The following is a 26,466-nucleotide window of genomic DNA, read 5'->3' on the forward strand; positions in this document are numbered from 1 at the left end:
TTTTCAGGCGTTTTTTCAAAGTGATTTCTCAAGAAAATAAAGCTTGGAGGGTGGATGAATTTGCTTTGAATATTAAAAATTAATTAAATAGTGTTTTCAGTTCGCGGTGCTCAGATATTATGTATCTTTTATATCTGCCTGGGCTCCAGATTTAAAACGGGGTGATAAAATTAAATGTCAGGACTTTGACACTAAAAGGTATTAGTGATAGGAAGTGACATACTGACCCACACAAATTTGGCCTGTGCCTCTTCATTTGCATTGATTGAACTGGTTGGACTGCCAAGGAAGCAAAACTGGATGACTGTTATTAGACATGTCCCCTATTTCCTCAATGTAGGGCCATTTACTGGTTGCATGTTGGCCACTTCAAACTTCAGTGGGCTATTTCCTATAAAAGTGACCATTTGCATCAATTTAGCTTTATTTCCTTGCCGTCTGACATGTCATAAACATAAAGGAATGGCAAGGCCAATTTTCATCCAAATTCTAAATTAGGCAACAGCAGCTTTGTCAGATTTCATTGGTTAAAGCCTATTGAAGCACGCAATAGTCTCACAGGCACGGGCATAGCATCAGGGGTTGCAGGGGTTGCAATTGTGACCCCACCCCTAGCTCCAGGGGGCCTACAGCTCTGCTCCCTGCTGTCATATTACACTTGATTTCCTCCACAAAATCCCAGAGCTGGAGTCCAGCTCCGATCCGCCTTGTGTCCCCCAGGGCCCAAGCCAAGTTCTATAATCCAGTAATCAGCTTCCAGTTGTTTGCCATCTCCCCAGTCCACACCCTTCCTCTGCTCTCATTGGCTGGGGTCATGTCATTACTAGTATGGGGGGTGGGGACGAGGCCATGTCATTACTAGGATGGAGGAAGGAGGTGAGGTCATGTCATTAATAGGATAGAGAGGGAGGAAGGGACAATATCATGTCATTACTAGGATGGGGGGGCGAGGTCATATCATTACTAGGATGGGGGGGCGAGGTCATATCATTACTAGGATGGGGGGGCGAGGTCATATCATTACTAGGATGGGGGGCGAGGTCATGTCATTACTAGGTTGGGGGGCGTGGTCATATCATTACTAGGATGGGTGCGAGGTCATGTCGTTACTAGAATGGGGAAAGGGGGTGAGGTCATGTCATTACTAGTATGGGGGGTGGGGACGAGGCAATGTCATCACTAGGATGGAGGAGGGAGGTGAGGTCATGTCATTAATAGGATAGAGGGGGAGGAAGGGACAAGATCATGTCATTAATAGGATAGGGGGCGAGGTCATATCATTACTAGGATGGGGGGCGAGGTCACGTCATTACTAGGATGGGGGGCGAGGTCATATCATTACTAGGATGGGGGGCGAGGTCATATCATTACTAGGATGGGGGGCGAGGTCATGTCATTACTAGGTTGGGGGGCGTGGTCATGTCATTACTAGGATGGGGGCGAGGTCATGTCATTACTAGGTTGGGGGGCGGGGTCATATCATTACTAGGATGGGGGCGAGGTCATGTCATTACTAGTATGGGGGGTGGGGACGAGGCCATGTCATTACTAGGATGGAGGAGGGAGGTGAGGTCATGTCATTAATAGGATAGAGGGGGAGGAAGGGACAAGATCATGTCATTACTAGGATGGGGGGCAAGGTCATATCATTACTAGGATGGGGGCGAGGTCATATCATTACTAGGATGGGGGGCGAGGTCATGTCATTACTAGGATGGGGGGCGAGGTCATGTCATTACTAGGATGGGGGGGCGAGGTCATATCATTACTAGGATGGGGGGGGCGAGGTCATATCATTACTAGGATGGGGGGCGAGGTCATGTCATTACTAGGTTGGGGGGCGTGGTCATGTCAGTACTAGGATGGGGGGCGAGGTCATGTCATTACTAGGTTGGGGGGCGTGGTCATATCATTACTAGGATGGGGGAGAGGTCATGTCATTACTAGTATGGGGGGTGGGGACGAGGCCATGTCATTACTAGGATGGAGGAGGGAGGTGAGGTCATGTAATTAATAGGATAGAGGGGGAGGAAGGGACAAGATCATGTCATTACTAGGATGGGGGGCAAGGTCATATCATTACTAGGATGGGGGGCGAGGTCATATCATTACTAGGATGGGGGGCGAGGTCATGTCAATACTAGGATGGGGGGCGAGGTCATGTCATTACTAGGATGGGGGGCGAGGTCATGTCATTACTAGGATGGGGGGGAGGTCATATCATTACTAGGATGGGTGCGAGGTCATGTCATTACTAGGATGGGGGGGCGAGGTCATATCATTACTAGGATGGGGGGGCGAGGTCATATCATTACTAGGATGGGGGGTGAGGTCATATCATTACTAGGATGGGGGGCGAGGTTGTGTCATTAGTGGATGGGGGGGCGAGGTCATATCATTACTAGGATGGGGGGCGAGGTCATGTCATTACTAGGATGGGTGCGAGGTCATGTCATTACTAGGTTGGGGGGCGTGGTCATATCATTACTAGGATGGGTGCGAGGTCTTGTCATTACTAGGATGGGGGGCGAGGTCATATCATTACTAGGATGGGGGGGTCATATCATTACTAGGATGGGTGCGAGGTCATGTCGTTACTAGAATGGGGGAAGGGGGCGAGGTCATGTCATTAATAGGATAGAGGGGGAGGAAGGGACAAGATCATGTCATTACTAGGATGGGGGGCAAGGTCATATCATTACTAGGATGGGGGGCGAGGTCATATCATTACTAGGATGGGGGGCGAGGTCATGTCATTACTAGGATGGGGGGCGAGGTGATGTCATTACTAGGATGGGGGGGAGGTCATATCATTACTAGGATGGGTGCGAGGTCATGTCATTACTAGGATGGGGGGGCGAGGTCATATCATTACTAGGATGGGGGGGGCGAGGTCATATCATTACTAGGATGGGGGGCAAGGTCATATCATTACTAGGATGGGGGCGAGGTTGTGTCATTAGTGGATGGGGGGGCGAGGTCATATCATTACTAGGATGGGGGCGAGGTCATGTCATTACTAGTATGGGGGGTGGGGACGAGGCCATGTCATTACTAGGATGGAGGAGGGAGATGAGGTCATGTCATTAATAGGATAGAGGGGGAGGAAGGGACAAGATCATGTCATTACTAGGATGGGGGGCAAGGTCATATCATTACTAGGATGGGGGGCGAGGTCATATCATTACTAGGATGGGGGGGCGAGGTCATGTCATTACTAGGATGGGGGGCGAGGTCATGTCATTACTAGGATGGGGGGGAGGTCATATCATTACTAGGATGGGGGGGCGAGGTCATGTCATTACTAGGATGGGGGGCGAGGTCATGTCATTACTAGGATGGGGGGGAGGTCATATCATTACTAGGATGGGTGCGAGGTCATGTCATTACTAGGATGGGGGGCGAGGTCATATCATTACTAGGATGGGGGGGTGAGGTCATGTCATTACTAGGAGGGGGGGCGAGGTTATGTCATTACTAGGATGGGGGGCGAGGTCATGTCATTACTAGGATGGGGGGGAGGTCATATCATTACTAGGATGGGTGCGAGGTCATATCATTACTAGGATGGGGGGCGAGGTCATATCATTACTAGGATGGGGGGCGAGGTTGTGTCATTAGTGGATGGGGGGGCGAGGTCACATCATTACTAGGATGGGGGGCGAGGTCATGTCATTACTAGGATGGGGGGGCGAGGTCATATCATTACTAGGATGGGGGGGGCGAGGTCATATCATTACTAGGATGGGGGGCAAGGTCATATCATTACTAGGATGGGGGCGAGGTTGTGTCATTAGTGGATGGGGGGGCGAGGTCATATCATTACTAGGATGGGGGGCGAGGTCATGTCATTACTAGGTTGGGGGGCGTGGTCATGTCATTACTAGGATGGGGGCGAGGTCATGTCATTACTAGGTTGGGGGCGTGGTCATATCATTACTAGGATGGGTGCGAGGTCATGTCATTACTAGGATGGGGGGCGAGGTCATATCATTACTAGGATGGGGGGGTCATATCATTACTAGGATGGGTGCGAGGTCATGTCGTTACTAGAATGGGGGAAGGGGGCGAGGTCATGTCATTAATAGGATAGAGGGGGAGGAAGGGACAAGATCATGTCATTACTAGGATGGGGGGCAAGGTCATATCATTACTAGGATGGGGGGCGAGGTCATATCATTACTAGGATGGGGGGTGAGGTCATGTCATTACTAGGATGGGGGGCGAGGTCATGTCATTACCAGGATGGGGGGGAGGTCATATCATTACTAGGATGGGTGCGAGGTCATGTCATTACTAGGATGGGGGGGGCGAGGTCATATCATTACTAGGATGGGGGGGCGAGGTCATATCATTACTAGGATGGGGGGCAAGGTCATATCATTACTAGGATGGGGGCGAGGTTGTGTCATTAGTGGATGGGGGGGCGAGGTCATATCATTACTAGGATGGGGGGCGCGGTCATGTCATTACTAGGTTGGGGGGCGTGGTCATGTCATTACTAGGATGGGGGGCGAGGTCATGTCATTACTAGGTTGGGGGGCGTGGTCATATCATTACTAGGATGGGGGCGAGGTCATGTCATTACTAGTATGGGGGGTGGGGACGAGGCCATGTCATTACTAGGATGGAGGAGGGAGGTGAGGTCATGTCATTAATAGGATAGAGGGGGAGGAAGGGACAAGATCATGTCATTACTAGGATGGGGGGCAAGGTCATATCATTACTAGGATGGGGGGCGAGGTCATATCATTACTAGGATGGGGGGCGAGGTCATGTCATTACTAGGATGGGGGGCGAGGTCATGTCATTACTAGGATGGGGGGGGGGTCATATCATTACTAGGATGGGTGCGAGGTCATGTCATTACTAGGATGGGGGGGCGAGGTCATATCATTACTAGGATGGGGGGGGGGGGGCGAGGTCATATCATTACTAGGATGGGGGGCGAGGTCATATCATTACTAGGATGGGGGGCGAGGTCATATCATTACTAGGATGGGGGGCGAGGTCATGTCATTACTAGGATGGGTGCGAGGTCATGTCATTACTAGGTTGGGGGGCGTGGTCATATCATTAGTAGGATGGGTGCGAGGTCATGTCATTACTAGGATGGGGGATGAGGTCATATCATTACTAGGATGGGGGGGTCATATCATTACTAGGATGGGTGCAAGGTCATGTCGTTACTAGAATGGGGGAAGGGGGCGAGGTCATGTCATTAATAGGATAGAGGGGGAGGAAGGGACAAGATCATGTCATTACTAGGATGGGGGGCAAGGTCATATCATTACTAGGATGGGGGGCGAGGTCATATCATTACTAGGATGGGGGGTGAGGTCATGTCATTACTAGGATGGGGGGCGAGGTCATGTCATTACTAGGATGGGGGGGAGGTCATATCATTTCTAGGATGGGTGCGAGGTCATGTCATTACTAGGATGGGGGGGGGCGAGGTCATATCATTACTAGGATGGGGGGGGCGAGGTCAAATCATTACTAGGATGGGGGGCGAGGTCATGTCATTACTAGGATGGGGGGGAGGTCATATCATTACTAGGATGGGTGCGAGGTCATGTCATTACTAGGATGGGGGGGCGAGGTCATATCATTACTAGGATGGGGGGGGCGAGGTCATATCATTACTAGGATGGGGGGCAAGGTCATATCATTACTAGGATGGGGGCGAGGTTGTGTCATTAGTGGATGGGGGGGCGAGGTCATATCATTACTAGGATGGGGGGCGAGGTCATGTCATTACTAGGTTGGGGGGCGTGGTCATGTCATTACTAGGATGGGGGCGAGGTCATGTCATTACTAGGTTGGGGGGCGTGGTCATATCATTACTAGGATGGGGGCGAGGTCATGTCATTACTAGTATGGGGGGTGGGGACGAGGCCATGTCATTACTAGGATGGAGGAGGGAGGTGAGGTCATGTCATTAATAGGATAGAGGGGGGAGAAGGGACAAGATCATGTCATTACTAGGATGGGGGGCAAGGTCATATCATTACTAGGATGGGGGGCGAGGTCATATCATTACTAGGATGGGGGGCGAGGTCATGTCATTACTAGGATGGGGGGCGAGGTCATGTCATTACTAGGATGGGGGGGAGGTCATATCATTACTAGGATGGGTGCGAGGTCATGTCATTACTAGGATGGGGGGGCGAGGTCATATCATTACTAGGATGGGGGCGAGGTCATGTCATTACTAGGATGGGTGCGAGGTCATGTCATTACTAGGTTGGGGGGCGTGGTCATATCATTACTAGGATGGGTGCGAGGTCATGTCATTACTAGGATGGGTGCGAGGTCATGTCATTACTAGGATGGGGGGCGAGGTCATATCATTACTAGGATGGGGGGGTCATATCATTACTAGGATGGGTGCGAGGTCATGTCGTTACTAGAATGGGGGAAGGGGGCGAGGTCATGTCATTGTCGTGTGATTACTAGGATGGTTTCTACTAAATATTTTGAATGACCCTCTCAATATGTACATAAATCTCTGAAATAACTATTTAGCCACTTGGAGTATCTTGGCCCATAATGGGGGTATCTTGGTGCGCAGTGGAAGGGGCAGCTAGTAGTGAGGAGCCCCAGAACAACTTTTGCATCGGGGCCCACAAACTTCAAACTACGCCTCTACTCTCAGGAACAGGTAATATGAATCCCACTTGGAGAAAATGGAAGCAACGTTCTTTTTCACTCTGAGAAGAAGTTGAGTCTCTTCTAACCAACTTTTTTTTCTCAGAGAGCCAGCATGATGGAGGGGAACTAGATAACTGGCAGCCACTCTAAATGCCTGGCTCTAAAAAGGCCTGATGTGTAATCATATTGTGATTTATAGCATACCTCTTGGTTGCACGATTTGTACTGTTTCTTTTCACCCTCACAATGGAATTCCTCTGTTCCTGGATTATACAAGTTCCACTGAGGAAGTTCTGTGTTCTGATGCTGACTTGACCTTTGATCCTGCCCTCTGTCGAAAGTCATTGGCAGATTTCTTCCCAGCGAAGTCCAGGGATCTCCCTGAACTGGGTTATCTTTATACAGACTGTGATAGGCCCTACTACTATCTGTGTTATGTCTGTACGGACTTTGTCTCTGGCTGCGGGATCTTGGTTGGTGGGACATCTCTGAGTTTTGCTCATTTTCTGTTGCTTCATCAGTGATGGAATCATTATTTTGTATTGTCTTTGTGACCTGTCTATTAGAATGTTCATGAATAAATTTCCTTCCGTGATGATTTCTCTCGCTTTCTGCTGGCTGTCTATTTTTTATTGAAACATCCACTCTATGACCTAGTAGCTTGCTTTGCATCGGTCTCACGGTACCAGTTAGCTTTGTGGGTAAGATCTTCTTACTGTCCTCTTTTTTTAGTTGAGTAGCGGAACTTTTCAGTATACTTGTCCTGATAAGCTCATCTTCTTCAACAAGCGGCGACATTGGCGTTGAGGATATCTTATGGATCTGAGGTCGTTTTTTGGCAGCCAATACATTTTCATACATTGTTCTCCTGCTGTTAGGTTCCTCTTGATCCTCTACTCTAGCTTTTTCTGAAGTGTCTCTATAACCATCAACGTCAACCCAGGAATCCCAAATAGCAAACTGGGAATCTTGATTGCCATCCGTCCCTTTGATGGAGGATTTCAATTTTGGGGCTGCTGTTCCAGAATCAACGTTCTTTCCCATACTAAAATCATATTCTGGTGACTCTGTCCACGATGAGTAATCAAATTGCCTCGACCTTTTTGGCTTCTTTACTGACTGTAATCTCTTTTTAGAAGATGCCCCAACGATGTCTGTGGCCTGACTGGGAGACTGATTATTGAGCATTCTCTGGCTTTCCATTGATGGTTTAGTTGGCCTAAGCTCTTTCCTGTGATCTCGTCTGGGACTTGCCGTAGTGCTAAAGGTCATCGTTTTATGGTGTCTCTTGGACCTCTGTGATTCCTCCTTTTCAGTATGAAGAGGTAAAGCAAATGGTACCTTCCCATAACCATATTTTCCTGGTTTGATTGCATTTCTAACTCGAGATCTAAAAGTAAAAAGAAGAACCAAAATCAGTTGATTAATCTCTTAGCCCTTGTACACACGGTCGGACATTCCGACAATCGGATTTTTTCCGACGGATTTTGTCCGAAACTGTTGCATACACACGGTCGGACAAAGCTGTCGGAAAATCCGATCGTTCAGAACGTGATGACGTTATTTGGTTATGACGGGACTACGTTCACGTTAGTAGCCAATAGCTTTGGTGTAGGAATTTGATCTGAGCATGCGTGGCACTTTGTCCGATCGGAATTCTCTACACATGATTGGACAAAGTCCGATGGGATCATGTTGTCGGAAAATTTTATAGCCAAGCTGGAAAACTTGGTCTGTCGGATATTCCGACGGAAACAGTCCGATGGAGCCCACACACGGTCGGATTATCCGACAACACAGTCCGATCGGACATTTTCCGTCAGAATGTCCGACCGTGTGTACAAGGGCTTAAACTTCCCAAATTATTACACAATTAAACATTTAGAATGCTGCAAACATTTCCATTGATAACAATAATTAATATGCATAATTTAGGCGAGCTGCAATCCACGATTCATGATGAGGGGTATATTAATTGCAATGTTATCGTTTGGCTAAAAAAAATCCAAAATCCCCTTTCACCTCATCCGTAATTCTTGGCACAAGGCACAGAACGGCAAAGGAAAACAGATTCCAAGAAGCTGCTGCCCATACAAGGCATTAAGAAAGTTGCAAGGACATTTAAACACTTAATTGCTTTAAACAAATCCCTTCTTCTGCAGAGATTAAGTATAAATTTCCATCAATTTATTTTGCTTAAAATAAACATGATTGATATCTAGGATTGTTTTGGCTACTCTGTAAAGCACATCTTCCTGCGTTAAAAAAAAAAATTGAAAAGGGGAAATTTCAAAAGACTAACATTTTATTGTAAATTGGTCCAAGTTTTAAAATTTGACAGACAAAATGTTAATTCCAAAAAAAACACCAATTTATATTACATGACAGCTTTACAATAGGTGTTCAGAAACAAAATAAAGCTATAAAACACATTTAGGCCGGGTTCACACCATAGCGGTGCGGGAACGCCGCGAATCCGCAGCGTTTTCCTGCATCGCATGCCTCCCGCCGGCAGTTCACACTGCCCTATGCCGACTGCTGGGAGTGTCAATGAAATGTTAATGACACTCCCAGATCCGTCCGCATATCGCAGTGCGATCTGCACACTCGCACAGGAATCGGATCGCATGTGTGAACACCCATGCGATCCGATTCTGCTGCGGACCAAAAAAAGGGTCCCGTGCGAGTTTGCGGCGGGAGCGATGAGAATTCAGCCATACTATCTGTATGGCTGAACTCGCATCGCTACGGAGATTGGATGTGATTTGCACTGCAGTGCGGTGCGAATCACATCCGGATCTCTCACCCGCAGCGGTGTGAACCCAGCCTTAAACATAGAATCTTATGCAGGGACATGGCCACGCACAATCACATCAAAGTCCAACGGATTCGAACGTGATAACGTACGACCGGACTAGAATAAGGAAGTTCGTAGCTAGTAGCCAATAGCTGCCCTAGCGTTGGTTTTTGTCCGTCGGACTAGCATACACACGAACGGATTTCTTGGTCTGGCGGAGTTCCAGTGGAAAAATTTAAAACATGTTCTATTTCTAAAGTCTGCCAGATTTTTGGCAAGTAAAGGTTCGATAGAATCCCACACACGATCGAATTGTCCGACGGACTCGTTCCGTCTGACCTTTACTGTCAAAAAGTCCGGTCGTGTGTATGTGGCATTACAGTATCTCACAAAAGTACACCCCTCACATGTTTGTAAATATTTTATTATATCTTTTCATGTGACACTAAAGAAATTACACTTTGCTACAATGAAAAAGTAGTGAGTGTACAGCTTGTAAAACAGTGTAAATTTGCTGTCCCCTCAAAATAACTCAACACACAGCCATTAATGTCTAAACCACTGGCAAAAAAAGTGAGTACAGCCCTAAGTGAAAATGTTCAAATTGGGCCCAAAGTGTCAATATTTTGTGTGGCCGCCATTATTTTCCAGCACTGCCTTAACCCTCTTGGGCATGGAGACATGCTTGGCCGGTCCATCACCTTTACCCTCAGCTTCTTTAGTAAGGCAGTGGTCGTCTTGGAGGTGTGTGTGGGGTTGTTATCATGTTGGAATACTGCCCTGCGGCCCAGTCTCTGAAGGGAGGGGACTATGCTCTGCTTCGGTATCTCACAGTACATGTTGGTATTCATGGTTCCCTCAATGAACTGTAGCTCCCCAGTGCCGGCAGCACTCATGCAGCCCCAGACCATGACACTCCCACTACCATGCCTGACTATATGCAAGACACACTTGTCTTTGTACTCCTCACCTGGTTACCGGCAAACACGCTTGACACCATCTGAACCAAATAAGTTTATCTTGGTGTCATCAGACCACAGGATGTGATTCCAGTAATCCATGTCCTTAGTCTGCTTGTCTTCAGCAAACTGTTTTCTTGTGCATTGTCTTTAGAGGAAGCTTCATTCTGGGATGACAATTTGATTCAGTGTGTGGCGTATGGTCTGAGCACTGACAGGCTGACCCCCCACCCCTTGAACCTCTGCAGCAATGCGGGCAGCACTCATATGTCTATTTCCCAAAGATAACCTCTGGATATAACGCTGAGCACGTGCACTCAACTTCTTTGGTGGACCATGGCAAGGCCTGTTCTGAGGCCGCGTACACACGCGGGGACTGTTCGCCCAACTTTGTCCGCTGAACAGTGTTTCAGCAAACAGTCCGCTCGTGTGTGGGCTTTCAGCGGACAGTTTCAGGGAACAGTCCGCTGAACAAGGTTTTTCGGAAATTCCGAAAAACTGTCTGCTGAAACCTTGTTTCAGCGAACAGTCCCCTCGTGTGTAGGCTTGTTCGTCAAACTAAGTTCCGCGCATGCTCAGAAAGGATTTACACGCCGAAAGTTATAATGCAGTGTATAGGACGTCGTATTTTTCGTCCCGTCATACGTGCCGTTCACGTCATCGCGCACGGTTTCAGCAAACTGTTCGTCCGTCGTGTGTGGCCATGTCCGTCCATGCTAATTTTGAGCGGACTGTTTGCCGAAACTGTTTGACGGACAAAGTTGGGCGAACAGTCCCCGCGTGTGTACGCGGCCTGAGTGGAACCTGTCCTGTTAAACCGCTGTATGTTTTTGGCCACCATGCTGCAGCTCAGTTTCAGGGTCTTGGCAATCTTCTTATAGCCTAGGCCATCTTTATGTAGAGCAACAATTCTTTTTTTTTTTCAGATCCCCAGACAGTTCTTTGCGATGAGCTGCCATGTTGAACTTCCAGTGACCAGTATGAGAGAGTGAGACCAATAACACCAAATTTAACACACCTGCTCCCCATTCACACCTGAGACCTTGTAACACCAACAAGTCACATGACACTGGGGAGGGAAAATGGCTAATTGAGCCCGATTCGCAAACATTTTCACTTAGGGGTGTACTCACGTTTGTTGCCAGCAGTGTAGACATTATGTCAGGTCACTTGAGTCCAGGTGACAGATGCACCCCTTTGGGGTCTAGAGTGCACCGCAAGATAGTGGACACTACGGCTGACTTCTGCGGATGGAGCTCTAGGTAATACAGGAGAGCAGGTACTCTGTAGAACCAACGCAGATGACACTGGGAGCAAGAGCATGAAATTTCCCAGGGCGTGGAATCTAAGAGCCAGCGGGTGTTCACCGGAGGCCCCTAGTGATGGGGATGGATTTAGCTGCAGTCTGGCTCCAGGTCGCCACCCCTAGGGCCTCCCAGCTCACGCTCACAGTAGACTACAGGGAGGTAGAGAGGAAGCAGTAGACTGAGAAAACAAAGAATAGTAGGAAAGTTGGGGCAACAAGCAGGTAATGATAGTCAGGAGATAAACAAATGTCAGGGTAACAAACAGGTAAGAGTAGTCAAGAACAAGCAAAGATCGGTAACTGGAATCAGACGTAGCTCACAGAGCAAGTAGCACATGGAAGCCAAACACACAATATTGATCAGCAAGGCTGGCTTGCAGTGCACAGGTCAATACAGAGTTCCCTGTTAGGGGCTGGGGTGGAGCTATGCTTTGAGGAGAGATAACTTAAAGTGATTGTAAAGGTTTGCATTTAAAAAAAACAAAAACATACATATTATACTTACCTCCACTGTGCAGTTTGTTTTGCACAGAGTGGCCCCGAACATCGTCTTCTGGGGTCCCTCAGCAGCTCTTGCGGCTCCTACCCGCATCAGATAACCCTCTAGGAGAAGCGCTCTCCCGGGGCTTACCTTGCGGGCATCCATGGACACGAATGCCGGACTCGGCCCTGCCACCCGCATCATTGGATTTGATTGACAGCAGCAGGAGGCAATGGTTGAGCTGCTATCAATCTATCCAATCAAGAGCCGAGAACCTCGGGCAGAGGAACAGCGCATCTCTGCGGGGTGAAATTCCAGGGCTCAGGTAAGTAAAACGGGGGCGCTAGGGGGCCGGTCACTGCCAGGTGTTTTTTCACCTTAATGCAGCCATGTGAGAGTGGCTGGCCTCTAAAGCTGAACACCTGGAGAGGTAAGCTGACAAACATTGCTGCCTATCCATGACACATTAATGGCTGTGTGTTGAGTTATTTTTAGGGGACAGCAAATGTACACTGTTATACAAGCTGTACACTCACTACTTTACATTGTAGTAAAGCGTAATTTCTTCAGTGTTGTCACATGAAAAGATATAATAAAATGTTTACAAAAATGTGAGGGTGTACTCACTTTTGTGAGATACTGTAGATGTTTAATGAAGAGACATATATAAATTAGAGCCTGGAAAGTAGCAGAAGGCACAATTTGGCTTCTACCTCTCTGAGACGATGTACCTCATAGGGACCAGCAAAAGCAGAGGAAATGGTTGATAAAATCATTGATAAAGTGATGTGGGTTCTAAAGACTGAAAGACACAAAGACTGTTTCTTTAAGTGGTATTATGCATTTATGCTACCAATAGTACCAATGGTCTCAGTACCAGGAGCCTGTAGCTAGTAGTTTTTTGGAGTGGGGTTTCCAGAGAGGCATTTTGTAGTCCAAGGGGACTCAGCAGGGTCTCAGAATAGCAAGAGCTGTCTGGTGATAGCTTGCACCTCCGTGACTAGGGTATTAAAGATGAATATGTCTCATACTGTTTGTCCACCAATCCACCACTTCATTAATACCTAAGTAACTAGTATGAGGCACTGGAATTTAATGACCATAGCAGCCTTTAAGTAACAAAATGTATAAATAACATAATACAACACAGTCAGTACAATATGAATGCAGCCCAAAGGTCCTTGGAGTCATTTCTACATACAGTAACTGAGTTCCTGTATAAACACGTAAGGTGGGCCTCCAGCCATACAACACTGACTTGAAGACAACTTCACCAATAACTGCAGATACTATCATGAACAACCTCCAGTTCATTGTCACAGAACCATACAAAATAAGGGGAACCACAGCGAAGGCAAGTCCTCCTTCAAGGAACTTGAATTTCACCAGTTGCCATCATTATACAGACCAACCTCTACCAGTTCCCAGCAGGACAATAACCATAAAAATAAACTTAAGATGGGAGGAAGGGTGGGAAGTTTTCCCAATACCAGCTATCTTCCAGCTGCCGACTTTCTTGAGACACTCCTCAGACATCTCTTGAAGCCCCTCCTGTGCTTGTTTGACCCATCAATAAAGTAAGTACCCTAACAACATTCTCCTTCTATTTCAAACCCCCTTATAACCCGGCAATGTAGGCCCTATGTCTAGGACTCTGTTCTTTTACTCCAGGTCTAACTTTAATATGGCAGCTGTATCACAGAGCTGGCTCAGAGTGCTGCAAAATGCATGGGAAAAAGGTCCTGAGCAACATACCAACAAAAGAATGTCTGATGCCAGTGCTATATCATTCACAAATGGCATGTCTTAACTGTTGCGTGGTTTGAATGACAAGGCTGCCAAGGTCTATTAGGTCTATGTCCACTTTAACTAGGGGCTAGGTGCGCTTTAAAAATGAATTCCAGACATGGCTAATTTTTACATAATTACAGGCCCAGCTTGAACCAATGTAACCACTGTATGTATATATGCTACCTGGTCAATGTCCCTGGAAGCTGGGAATCACTAAAGTAGACACTGCTACTTTAGTGATTTCCACCTGCTTCCGAGTCCTGTGCTCAGTGTCTGACCTGACTGAATACCAGAGCTCAGCCACTCATCGCGGGCACCATTCAGAGAATGGTTTGTATTACATTTGTTTGCAAAGGGTTCTCTGATTACATGAGGTGGAGCGTGTAACGCCACCGCCAACTCGTACAATCAGAAAATGTCTTGCATTAATTCAGAAAGTTCAAAGCACCTGTAAGCAAGCAAAGATTACTGAAGTAACTGTGTCCACTTCAGTGATTTCCAGCCTTGTGGGGCATTGGCCGGGTATGATATACACATAGTTCTTTTGGTCCAAGCTGACCCAATGTAACTATGTAAAAATAAAACAGTGGGATTCTTCTTAACCTTTACTATCCTCAAAACACTTAACCCCAAAAGTAAGTCATTTTCACTTAATCCCCCCAACAGTAAAACTTTTCTTAAAGTGGTATTAAACCCAAAAGCAAAAATATATCATATTGCAGTTTACCATTTCCTAGATGTGATGGCCCATTGATTTTATTTTTTAGGCTTTTATTTATGTTCCTAGTAAACTGGCCAGTATGTCTGTTGTTTTTCAACAGAACAAGCTCTCCTACACATGTATCAGTTAAGAGTATTGGGACAAACCATTTATTACTAACATGGGTGCTTAAAACCTTAACCTGAGTATTTTAAGATGGCAGGTGTTTAGAGGGCCTAGCTGCCTGATGTGACATCAGTTGCAGTACTAACATTGAAGACCAAAGCAAAACTACTTGGCTAGGATCACCTCTTTAAACAGAACATATTCCTGTTTTACTAATCCTAGTCTGTCTTAGATTATTGTTACAACATGTTGTGCAGGATGCCAGCAATAGGTCCTGGATAGGTAGTATGTGTCTTCATTATTTGTGTTGTGGCCTCTGTAAGAGGAGGAGTACTCATGGACTCTCACCCATGAACGGTGAGGGGTTCCAGGGTGATCTGGTAAAGCGGAAAAAAAAGTTTTCTTAAGATTATTAAGTGCAAATATGAGACACAGAATTCAGAGGGTTGGAGAGATTTTTGGGTGGGAAAGAGCATCCAAACCTGATTACGGGTATCTTGGTCCTGTATCGATTAACCGTCCTACAAAAGAGGGCTGAAAAGGGCAGGAAGCTGTCATCAGGTGTTTGTAGAGGTGTTGAGTGGAAGAGGACAGAGTTGTGTGAAGGTTGTAGACTGTCTGGCTATTGAGATGCTGTCTGTGCTCCTGTGGCCCTTTTCTAGAACTCAAAGCAGGAGGGACTTTCGACCCTGTTAAGGGACAAGGTTTTGCTGGTGGTAAGCTGAAAGTTTGAGTTAAAACAGGGGTGGATGGACTGTTTTGTTTGTTTTCCATACTGAAGTAAGCTGTTATCGATTATCCTTTGAAAAAAAAAGGCTTTTACTAACTCGGCTAGCTGGTTATCTTGGACCTCCCAATATATTACAATGTAAATAAGCTTATAGGAGCAGTTTTGGCCAATAGCTATACAAGGAAAGGCCACCTGTTTGCCTTTGCAATTAAAGAAATATCTGCCCATGTAAAGTGGTGTTAACAATGAGGGGTCATTGCCCCATGGGAACTCTCTAGTTATAAGAATTTGAAGCTCAGATGCCAGCAGAAGACACCAGCCATCCCTGGTGTATTAGGGAAACTTTATTACTTGTATTTCAATGATAGCTTTTGTTTTTTTGCAAGAAGCAACCTACCTGCGTGAAAACCGAGACTCTTTAGTAGGGGTAAGAGGAGGCAAAGCTTGTCCTAGGTTGGTTTCCTCCCAACTTTCAGGTTTCAGAAGTGGAATAGAATCTGGAAAGAATGGCCATGGTGCAGAAGAATCATCACCTCTTGAAGCATTCCTTGTATTAAATTGTATAGGACTATCTTTGTGTGGTTTCCTATGGATGGAGATAGTTTCAGAAGCACGCAGAGCATCTTGTCTATGCGGGACATCCAATGGAGATGGCTGCCACAACGTATCAGGGTTCCTTGGTACTCCACGTCCTCGGTTTGTTGTGGATCGATGATAGGGAGAGTATTCCCGTCTTGGATATAGCTGGGATCCATCAGGAACTGTTTCTTGCCTGGTGTTGCGGTTAAAAAGATTGTAGCGAGAAGAAGATGGGTTTCTTGGCATGTAAGGGTCTACATAGGCAGCTGCAATTTCTCCTTCTGTATGAAATGGGTAAGATGGCCTAGCTGGTCCCATAGAGAAAACATTAGATCTATCATCATGGAATGGAGGCTGAGGTTGGGGTTGAACAATATGAGGGTTTGGCTCTGATCTTGGCATCCAGGGAACTTGCTGATATGGAGTCAAACAAGTTCGACTTCTCTCAATAACTCCTAAGCCACAAGTTTGAGAGCACGAAGACCATGGTCCCCAAAGGCCCCACACGCCAGCAATTTTATGCTCAACAACTTCATCCTCTAAGGCTTGTCTTGGTGTCCGATGAGGTAACTGTAAAGCACAAAGAGAAGCATATGATTAAATTTATTTTATTTTATTCATCATTAAAAGCACACAAATATAAGTAGACCACTAATTAAAGGAGAAAGCTGGTAGATGTTCAACTGCTTGTGTTCTACGGGAAAGAATGTAAAGAGTAGCCACAATCAATGGCTAGATTGATGCAGAATTTAAACAAAATGGTAAATGAAACATGGCAGCATTTCTAACCACAATCTATAACTTGAAGTAAAATAAAAGGATCTTCATTTATAGGGGCATCTTACAAACCATTTGATTTTGCCTACTCATCAGATTTAAACCTTTAGATTTCAAGCATCGGTTTCATAAATGTAAATACATAATTAAATAAATTAAATAAATTAAATAAATTAAATAATTTTAAACGTTAACTGCAGAATATATATTTCACCCAAGAGAGGACAGGTTCTCTTACTTCTATGTCTAGCTGTTGCAAAACAAGTATGCTCATTTCCACAAGCCGGGGAACCAACAAAATAACTAATAGAAGAACTATTGTGATCTTTTAGTGTACACAGGCATTTGTGATTTAATGTTGACATAAGCAGGTCATTACACTCACCACAAACTCTTTAAATGCCTCAAAAACATGGGCTCAATGAGACCTGTTTTTATAATTTAACAGTGTCTGTGCCAGGGGTGGACTGACCATTCGGGCACTCGGGCACTGCACGAGCGCCCCATGCCACTATGGGGCCCCATCAGGGTTGCCAGCCTCAATAAAACCAGGGACAGTATGTAAAAATCTGTGTTTTTTTTTAAAATCCCCAGACTTTAGCTGTCCGACTCTCCAGTACCTTTTCAGTGTGTGTATGTGTATTCTGTGTGTGTATATTGTGTGTCTGTGTGTGTATACTGTATGTGTGTGTGTATACTGTGTGGCCCCGTAATCTTTTGCCTGGGGGCCCCATAATCTCCTATTGCCCGGGGGCCCCATAATCTTCTCCTATTTCCTGAGTGCCCCATAATCTCCTATTGCCCGGGGGCCCCATGAGTTGTCAGTCCGCCTCTGGTCTGTGCAAAAGTTTCTTCTCCAACCTACTGATACTTACCTTGTTGGCACTACACCACAGCTCCTTCCTCCATCACAGCCAGCACAAATCCTCAGTATATCCTGTTGTTGTACACCAGAACCCTCTGTAATGTGACAATGCCAGGGTCTAGTAATCAGATTTTTTACATGGGAGGAAGGCCCGCGTTCTCCCATACTTCATGCATTGTTATCAGCTGTTATGAAGTGCTGAAATGGTTAGAACTTTTGGAGTTTTGCAGTCTTACTGGATGGATAAATAAAACAGAATGACCCAAATCCAAAACCTTTCCTGGAGAAATGCTGCGCTAGAATAAATTGATGACCATGTTTTGGGGCCCATGCTGTCTGCTAAAGCGAAAGGTTGGCCAATCTGAACTCAACTAATCCCCAACAACTGAAACAAGATGCCGATAGCTTTATTTACATGAGTAGCAACTTCTCCAGGAAAGGTAAGTCCAGGGGCGGACTGACCATTTGGCCACTCGGCACTGCCCGAGGGCCCCCGGCCACTAGGGGGCCACATCAGGGTTGCCAGCCTCAGTAAAACCAGGGACAGTGTGTATAAATCTGTTTTTTCTTTACATCTGTCTCTGAAATGTCCCCTACTGACATCCTTTTGGTCTAAAAATCCTGAGATTATAGCTGCCCCACCTCTCCAGTACCTTCTCAACCAATAGAAACATGTATGTGTATACTGTGTGATGGTATACTGTGTGGCCCCATAATCTGATTGCCTTTGGGCCCCATAATCTCCTATTGACCGGGGGCCCCATGAGTTGTCAGTCCGCCCCTGGGTAAGTCCTTCCTCTCTTGTACTTTTTTTGTTTGCCTTCTCCAGTAAGACCATTAAGATACTATAACTTTATGTTACCAATTGTGTGGAGATACCCTTTGATTATTTTTTCTCTATTACGAAACGTTTCAGGGCCAATGTCTTCTATCACAAAGGCAATCACCTCTGGAACACGACAAGTGATTTTGAATGCCTGGTCTACACTGTTTAACACATCTCATCTTTTTTATGTGGGATGTCACCATATGGAAAAAATAGCCACGTAACGACTTCCAATACAATCCAGATTTTCAAGGCTGGGAACTGCATTAAATAGACCCAAGAGCCAAACTGTACTACACTCCTCCTTCATAAACTTTAATGGTCAACACGGCAATCTCTCTGAGACATCAGCATTCCCCAGACACATTTCAGCAAAATGATCCATCAAGTACGCTATATTTTACACGCTACCATGGACATCAAAAAGCCGAATATCATTTCGAAACAGCCGTATCAATGTAACTGTTACACAAACAGTAATTTGTCAATCTCTCTGTTTTCAGTGCGATTGTTCCAGCTCTGTGGAGTACAAAGGGGCGGTATAGCGATATTTGTACTGCATAGCGGTGGAGGGTTTGTGTGAACGAGACACAATAGGACTGCACACAGAATAATACTCTTTCATGTTGCGTGTCCTATCAAGGCTGGGATCTGTCTCTCCTGGACAAAGGCCTGCAACGGAAGAGGAGTGAACTTTGCCAAGTCAGAAATAGCTGCGGCGTAACAATGACATGTGCTGTCACTGGGATTCCAATACTACTTCCAACTGAGGTATTCCTGACATCAGAAATTCTAAACCCCCCCCCGCTCTCTTCACACATCACATGCAACAACGATAACCTGTCACTGGAAACCGCTCAACCACATGTAATGCCTGACAGCTAAAGTAATGAAGAGGAACATGGCTAAGCTGATCCCAAACATCACCCAATGACATTTCAAGAAAACAAAAACCTATTCTGTGTTTTCCTGCATCTGGGGAGCCACAGTTGGGTTGTACAGACGGCCATAGAAATAAATGGCTGTACACTCCTGAATCTGTGCAAATGCTGATGCATCTGTGCATGCGTGTATTTTCCAAACTGAAAAGATTCGGCTTCCATGATGCAACAGGAGATTCCTTGTTCTGCTCTATGTAAGCCCTTGTACACACGATCGGAGATTCCGACGGAATGTGTCCGATCGGACCATTTTGTCGGATATTCCGACTGTGTGTGGTCTACATCGGACTGTTTCCGCCGGAATATCCATCGGACCAAATTTTCCAACTTGCCGGAAATATTTTCCGTCAAAATTTTTCGATCGGACATACTCCGATCATGTGTAGAGAATTCCGATCGGACAAAGTGCCACGCATGCTCAGATCAAATTCCTACATCAAAGCTATTGGCTACTAGCGTGAACGTAGTCCCGTCGTAACGAAATAACGTCATCACGTTCTGAACGATCGGAATTTCCGACAAATTCGTCCGACCGTGTGTATACAACAGTTTCGGACAAAATCCGACAGATTTGGTTGTCGGAATCTCCGATCGTGTGTACAAGGGCTAAGTGTGTTGTTAATCAACACCATACAGTGGACGTCAGGTTCTTGACTGTCCAGTAGCCTCTCTCCTATTACAGAAGAAAAGCTCTGGGAAACATTTGAAAAACATACCCAGGAAGGGAATTGAAGTGAGTAAATGGGGTGAGTGGTAGCTGGTGAGTGGGGACCCGAGAGGGGAAGCATGAAAGTCACATGACTATCTATGCAACAGCGCACAAAAGTGACCTTTTGAAGACCTTCTGTGACCTTTGGAATCTTACATATCATCGTTCTTGGGACTAACTTTTCCCATGTTTTAAATGATTCAGACCAGATGGTAGCACATCAGCTCTAGAAGTGTTTGCCGTTGAATGTGCACAACTTAACTGATCACTGGACTGTTTTGAATCACATTCTTATTTGCTTTGTTACATATATCTATGGACTGCACTTAGATTGGATCTGTGAGGACTTTTTGGTCACACCTGTGCAGGGATAGACACGTACACACATGATTTCTTTAAGCTACTATACACATATTATATTTTTTTGCACTTATTTTGGGTGGAATCGTTACTCATTTGCGCAGGGAGGGCCAAGAACACTCAGGATTTTATCTATTTATTCCACCTGTAGCACTTAGCACTTTATAAAAGTTTTTTTTACTAATTTAACTTATCCTGTAGACGCCCTTTACATTTTTGAATAGGAATCCATATACATTGTCTAGTTTAAACCTAATCAAGGTAAATAGAGTTTATGTAGAGAGATTGGTTTTATACACCTATCGATCTCAGGTAGCGCCACTCACCCCATTTACTTACTCACTTTATTTTTGGACCCCCCTCCTGGGGATCTTTTTTTTCGGGGAGGCAGCAACCTAGCAAATATCCTAAGCACGAGTACTCCACATTTGTTATACCCAGGAAGGACTCTAGGTATTCTCTATCAACCGATCACATTACCAATTGAATTTCCATTTTTGCTATTTACACCCTTTGGATACTGTAGGGAATATTTAAACCATGTTGAGTTGTTTTTTTTAGTCTTCTGTGTCCCATTGGGGAAATTTCCATTCTGGTTCCATCCTTGTAGACACAACTGGAAAAGAAAATCTCATCAAAGTGAGACCAAATCCCCTTAGACAGGTGTCACCAGAACAGTTGTCTCTATTGGAAGTCTTCCATGCACCTCCGATCACAACATTTTGAATATCCTGCTTGTGATAGAGTGTGTAATACCTGACAAATCTACCTGTTTGTCTGCCCTGCTCTGCTAGATTGGATTACCTCCTTGTTGACCTTGGATAGGATATCGGCTATCCTCTGAACTCTACTTGCCTTTGACTTTGAATTTCGACCCTGACTTTTCTAAACCTTGCCCGTCTGCCAACTGCAAGTATCCATTTGCTTTGCGCAGTTCGCACATGCCCTGGCGTAGTAGCCAGGCGCTATAGCATTGTGTATAAGTCCTGAGGGCAACCGTGTACTGTTAGGTCTGCTTGCCTTATAGGAAAGGGGGCTGCTATAGGTGAAGCCAGCTATAGTATCTGACCACCTGCATTAGGGGTAAGCGTAACACTTCTCTAGTACAGCCTCCTCCTCTTCTGGGAATTTCCCTCGTATAGCCCCCTCCTGTTCTAAGTGTGTCTATTTACTGTTTGTGCTGGCCCAGCTTCTTTTTCCCTCAGTTTCCTACATAGCCTTTTACAGGGAGCTAGGAGGAATACTATAGGCATAGGGTATCACTTTTATGACAACTCTGAGTCTGCTGGGGCTGCTGGCATCGCATCCAAGATGTGAGGGCTTTAGATATCTTTACAAGTGAGGATTTTGCAGAAAAATAAAATATGTGAAGTGCACATATTAATCCTTTGGGAATATTGTTGCTAAATGTTTGGCTAAAGGGTCTCTTAAGGTTGGGTTCACACCATTGCGAATTGGATGCGGGTCATATGTGAACCCAGCCTTAAAGTGACGCTATCACAAAACACAGTTACAGAGTGACAGTGCCTTTCTAAAGACCCCTCCCTTCCTTGGACTCTGATACTCACCTTGCCAGTGCTCCCTCTATGCTCCTGCCTCCAGTATAGCCAGTGCTAAAATCTCCAATGTTGACTCGTTTCAGAAGCCAAGGAGTGGGGAAATGTCAATCCTTTGGACATGTGACAGTTCTCTAGCCTAGCTATTGGCTGCTAGTCCAAAACACATCGACAACATGGTGGCCATGTGCACAAAAACACAAACTCCCTGTTGCATGAGTGTGAAAAGAATGGGTAAAAGATGGCTTCAGCTCCCGTTCTCCACTTGTAGAGAACTTCTCAGAAGCATTTCGACTTTTCAGGGCTTAACCGTAGAGGTCTCTTAGGCCCAAAAATGGGGATAGGCATCTGAGGAGTTCTCTACAGGCAGAGAAAAGGAGCTGAAGCTATCTTTTACCCATTCTTTTCACACTCATGCAACAGGGAGTCGGTGTTTGTGTGCAAATGGCCAGCCATTTTTTTTCTACTGGAGACTGACAAGCCAATCCTGTCTGTCTTGCACCAGTCTATCCACATGCTGATTCAACTAATACCAGTTTGGGGGAATTTAAATTGTACTATTTTCTTTGTTGTAGTCCAAAACACTGCCACGGGGACGAGGGTCACATGTAGAAGTGACATGGGAGCACTGAAAAGATTCGATCAGGAGGGGTTTTACAAAAACTCTGTCACTTAGCCCTTAATAGGCAATGTGACAGTGTCTTTCTAAACATGGTTCTGAAAGTCTAAACAATTCAGTTATCACATACACTTTTCTACATTATTTGGATCAGTTATATACAGGATTTCCCTGTTAACTAATTAATGGCCATTGGTGTTTGTATTCATTTGGTCACACTTATCCCCAGCAAGAACTGGCTGTTACATTTCCCTCCGGTCTTGTATCCAAATGATAGCTTATGCTTAGGTCCACAGTGACTGAAGTTTGATAATGTGTTCCTTGATGGGATTCTTATGTAAGTGAGATAAGCGGGGAGCCTCCTCCATTCCAGCCCATGGTGGAAGTCACACAGCTGCTCTAGGGATAGGATTACTTGTTATGCATCTGCAGTGAAGCATGGTTTCCTCATAAAGAACTGAATTGAAAGCAGATATGTTATGCTATGCACAGGCCCTTAGCTATTGTCGACAAAGCAGCTTGCTATACGCTAACCCAGGTATATCAGTCTATGTATGTACATCAGAGTTGTCAATCTCAGTTTTTTTTTGTGTGGGCATCCATTATTTTAAATCATTTCCTGTCCATTTGCCATAATTCCCTGGCCATTAGTTACAATTGCCTTCCATGACGGGCAATCTAGGGCCAGTCCACCCAAACAGTTTTTTTTTTTCAGTTCAAAAATTGGTCAAGTGACCAGTTGTATGGATACTGGTTGGAGGAAGCACCTTTTGGTATATTTTAATCCCCCTGGCCTCCAGCAGTGAGACTTTGTTTTCCTAAATCTTGGCTTTTCGATGTGGTGTCTTATTTGTCCTGTTGCATCCACGTCGAGTAAAATCGATGATAAATCCAGCATGAGCGGGAACAAGTGTGCAGCACGCAAAAGCTGAAAAAAGTAATTGTTCCTCATCGCTATTATTGTTACAGGTAAGAGACTCGGAAAGTACTGAAACCAAACCATCAGTGCGAGAATCAGCAGGAGTGACCAGCAATGGCTTCATAATTCTCTTGTGATAGGTTTTCTTTAATAAAGATGTAAACGCTAATGCAGACTTTCTCAACCTTTTTAACCTAAAGGAACCCTTGAAATAATTATCAGGATTTAAAGAACCCCTACTAAAATAAGTTATTCAGGGGTCATTGAGAAGAAGCCTATTACAGTGCATTGCAAAAGTATTCAACCACCTTGGCTTTTTACCTATTTTGTTACATTATTTGCCCATAATGAATGCCAATCAGTGCCCAGAATGGATGCCAATCAGTGCCCACAATGGGCATCACTGATTGGCATGCATTATTGTTTGGCACTGATTGGCATCCATCCCTACAAAACTTTAAATTACAATGCCGCCTATTAGTGCCCATCCATGCCGCCCATCAGTGCCCATCCTAGCCGCCTATCAGTGCCCATCCATGCCCATCCGTGCCACCTATCCATGCCCATCTGTGCCGCCCATCCGTGCCGCCTATCCATGCCCATCCGTGCCGCCTATCCATGCCCATTTGTGCCACCTATCCATATCACCCATCCATGCCAATCCATGCCACCTATCCATGACAATCCGCGCCACCTATCAGTGCCTATTTGTGCCACCTATCAGTGTCTATCTGTGTCGCATATCAGTGCCACCTATCAGTGCCACTTCATTGGTGCCACCTCATCAGTGCCCATCAGTGCCGCCTTATCAGTGCCCGTCACTGCAGCCCCATCAGTGCCCATCAGTGAAGGAGAAAACTTACTTATTTAGAAAGTTTTGTAACTGAAACAAAAAAAAAACATGTTTTTTTTCAAGATTTTTGGTCTTTTTTTATTTGTTTAGCAGGAAAAAAAAATCCCAGAGGCGATCAAATACCACCAAAAGAAAGCTCCATTTGTGGGAACAAAATGATAAAAATATCATTTGGGTACAGTGTAGCATGACCGCGCAATTGTCATTCAAAGTGCGACAGCGCTGAAAGCTCAAAATTGGTCTGGGCAGGAAGGTGTATAAGTGCCCGGTATTGAAGTGGTTAAAGCCTTTAATGTTTTTTTTAATCTGAATTATATGTGATGGATCAGAACACAATAGTCTAAGTTGGTGAAGTAAAATTAGAAAAATATATACATAAAACTATTTTTCAGAAATAAAAAACTGATAATTGGCATGTGCGTATGTATTCACCCCCTTTGTTTTGAAGCCCATAAAAAGCTCTGGTGCAACCAATTACCTTCAGAAGTTGCACAATTAGTGAAATGATGTCCCCCTGTGTGCAATATAAGTGTCACATGATCTTTCATTACATATATACACCTTTTTGAAAGGCCCCAGAGGCTCCAACACTTAAGCAAGAGGCACCACTAACCAAACACTGCCATGAAGACCAAGGAACTCTCCAAACAAGTAAGGGACAATGTTGTTGAGAAGTACAAGTCAGGATTAGGTTATAAAAAAATATCTTTGATGATCCCTGGGAGCACCATGAAATCTATTATAACCAAATGGAAAGAACATGGCACAACAGCAAACCTGCCAAGAGGGCACCAGATGGAGGGGAGGAACCAGGAGCGCCGGTGGGGCATTCCAGAAGAAAGAAACAAATTGAACCTTTACAACCCCTTTAAGTTGCATTGGTCCTGGAGCTATGCAGACACCGCTGAGTTGAAGGTCAAACTGTCACTCCTCAAGGAACCCCTAGAAACCTCTGGAGAAACCCTAGGTTTTGTATAGAACTTTGGCAAAGAACGGTTGTTCTAACTAATTACATTTAGTTATGGCAGTATCACCTGGAATATTTTACTGCAAGCTCCAGTTTTGAAACTAAACATTGAAAATTACTTTTCAAATGATAAGGAACATGGTAAAGAGTATATGTGATTTTAGTGATTGGGTTTGAGATGTGGAATAATTGCACTGAGCCACTAAGAGCCCCCTCTTGTGGCTAGTCCAGAAGTTCCTATATTTATTACAATGAGAACAAGTTTAAAAAATGTAAAAGCTATTTTTTTTTTAAATACACTGTAATAATAATTTAAACTATTCAATCCCCTAAATTACACTTTGATTTCCCTTTAAAGGTGTGCTTATATTATAAATTGGAAATAAAACAACAAAGGGGATAACATTCAGACACTTCTTCCTATTCCTCAGATGTATAACTCTCATTCTACAGGAAACCTCAGATGAATCAAACAACAAAGCTTTTCTTCCTTTGATGCTGAGCTGTAATTTAGTAGCCTGGAGATCAGTTAATAGTTGCAGTATGTTGCTGAATTAACAATGAGAAACGGGTTAGAAATGTGTCATATCAGTCATTCTTCACAAGTTCTGAGGATCCAAATGACACCATCAGTTGTACCAGAAATTTAAATAAACATTTATCACCGGTCAGTGAGGTAACATCTGGAAAACTTAAAGTCCTTTTTTTAAAGACCATCAAAGCCCATAAACACAATGTCTAGGTGTCAGGAGTCAGAGGTTCACTTGGAAACTAACAGACCTCATATATTCACAGACTCCCATGAGAGGCATCTTATTCAATAATTATGAAATGTTTCTTTTTTTTTTCTGTCTGAGAGATAAAAAATAATTCCAGTGGGAATTCTTTAAACATCGTTGAAGCTTTTTATATATTAATGACTTTTTACACAAAACCATTCCTTCCTCTAGA

At 44.9% G+C, this 26,466-nt stretch overlaps 1 protein-coding gene across 4 annotated transcripts in view; it reads right to left on the minus strand.

Moving 5' to 3' along the window:
• ADAMTSL4 (ADAMTS like 4) overlaps positions 1-26,466 on the minus strand; it is a 341,665-nt gene that overhangs the window by 210,905 nt on the left and 104,294 nt on the right. For all 4 annotated transcript variants that reach the window (XM_077464215.1, XM_077464216.1, XM_077464214.1 and 1 more), the window contains 2 exons: positions 15,942-16,693; positions 6,859-8,044 (listed from right to left, as the gene is read on the minus strand). In XM_077464215.1, coding sequence (XP_077320341.1) covers positions 6,859-8,044; positions 15,942-16,693 — 1,938 coding nt within the window. The remainder of the gene's footprint in view (positions 1-6,858; positions 8,045-15,941; positions 16,694-26,466) is intronic.

The sequence above is a fragment of the Lithobates pipiens genome, unplaced genomic scaffold (genome assembly GCF_037356315.1).
Source record: "Lithobates pipiens isolate NorthernLeopardFrog02 unplaced genomic scaffold, aLitPip1_a1.2 Scaffold_30, whole genome shotgun sequence".
NCBI classification, from domain to species: Eukaryota; Metazoa; Chordata; class Amphibia; order Anura; family Ranidae; genus Lithobates; species Lithobates pipiens.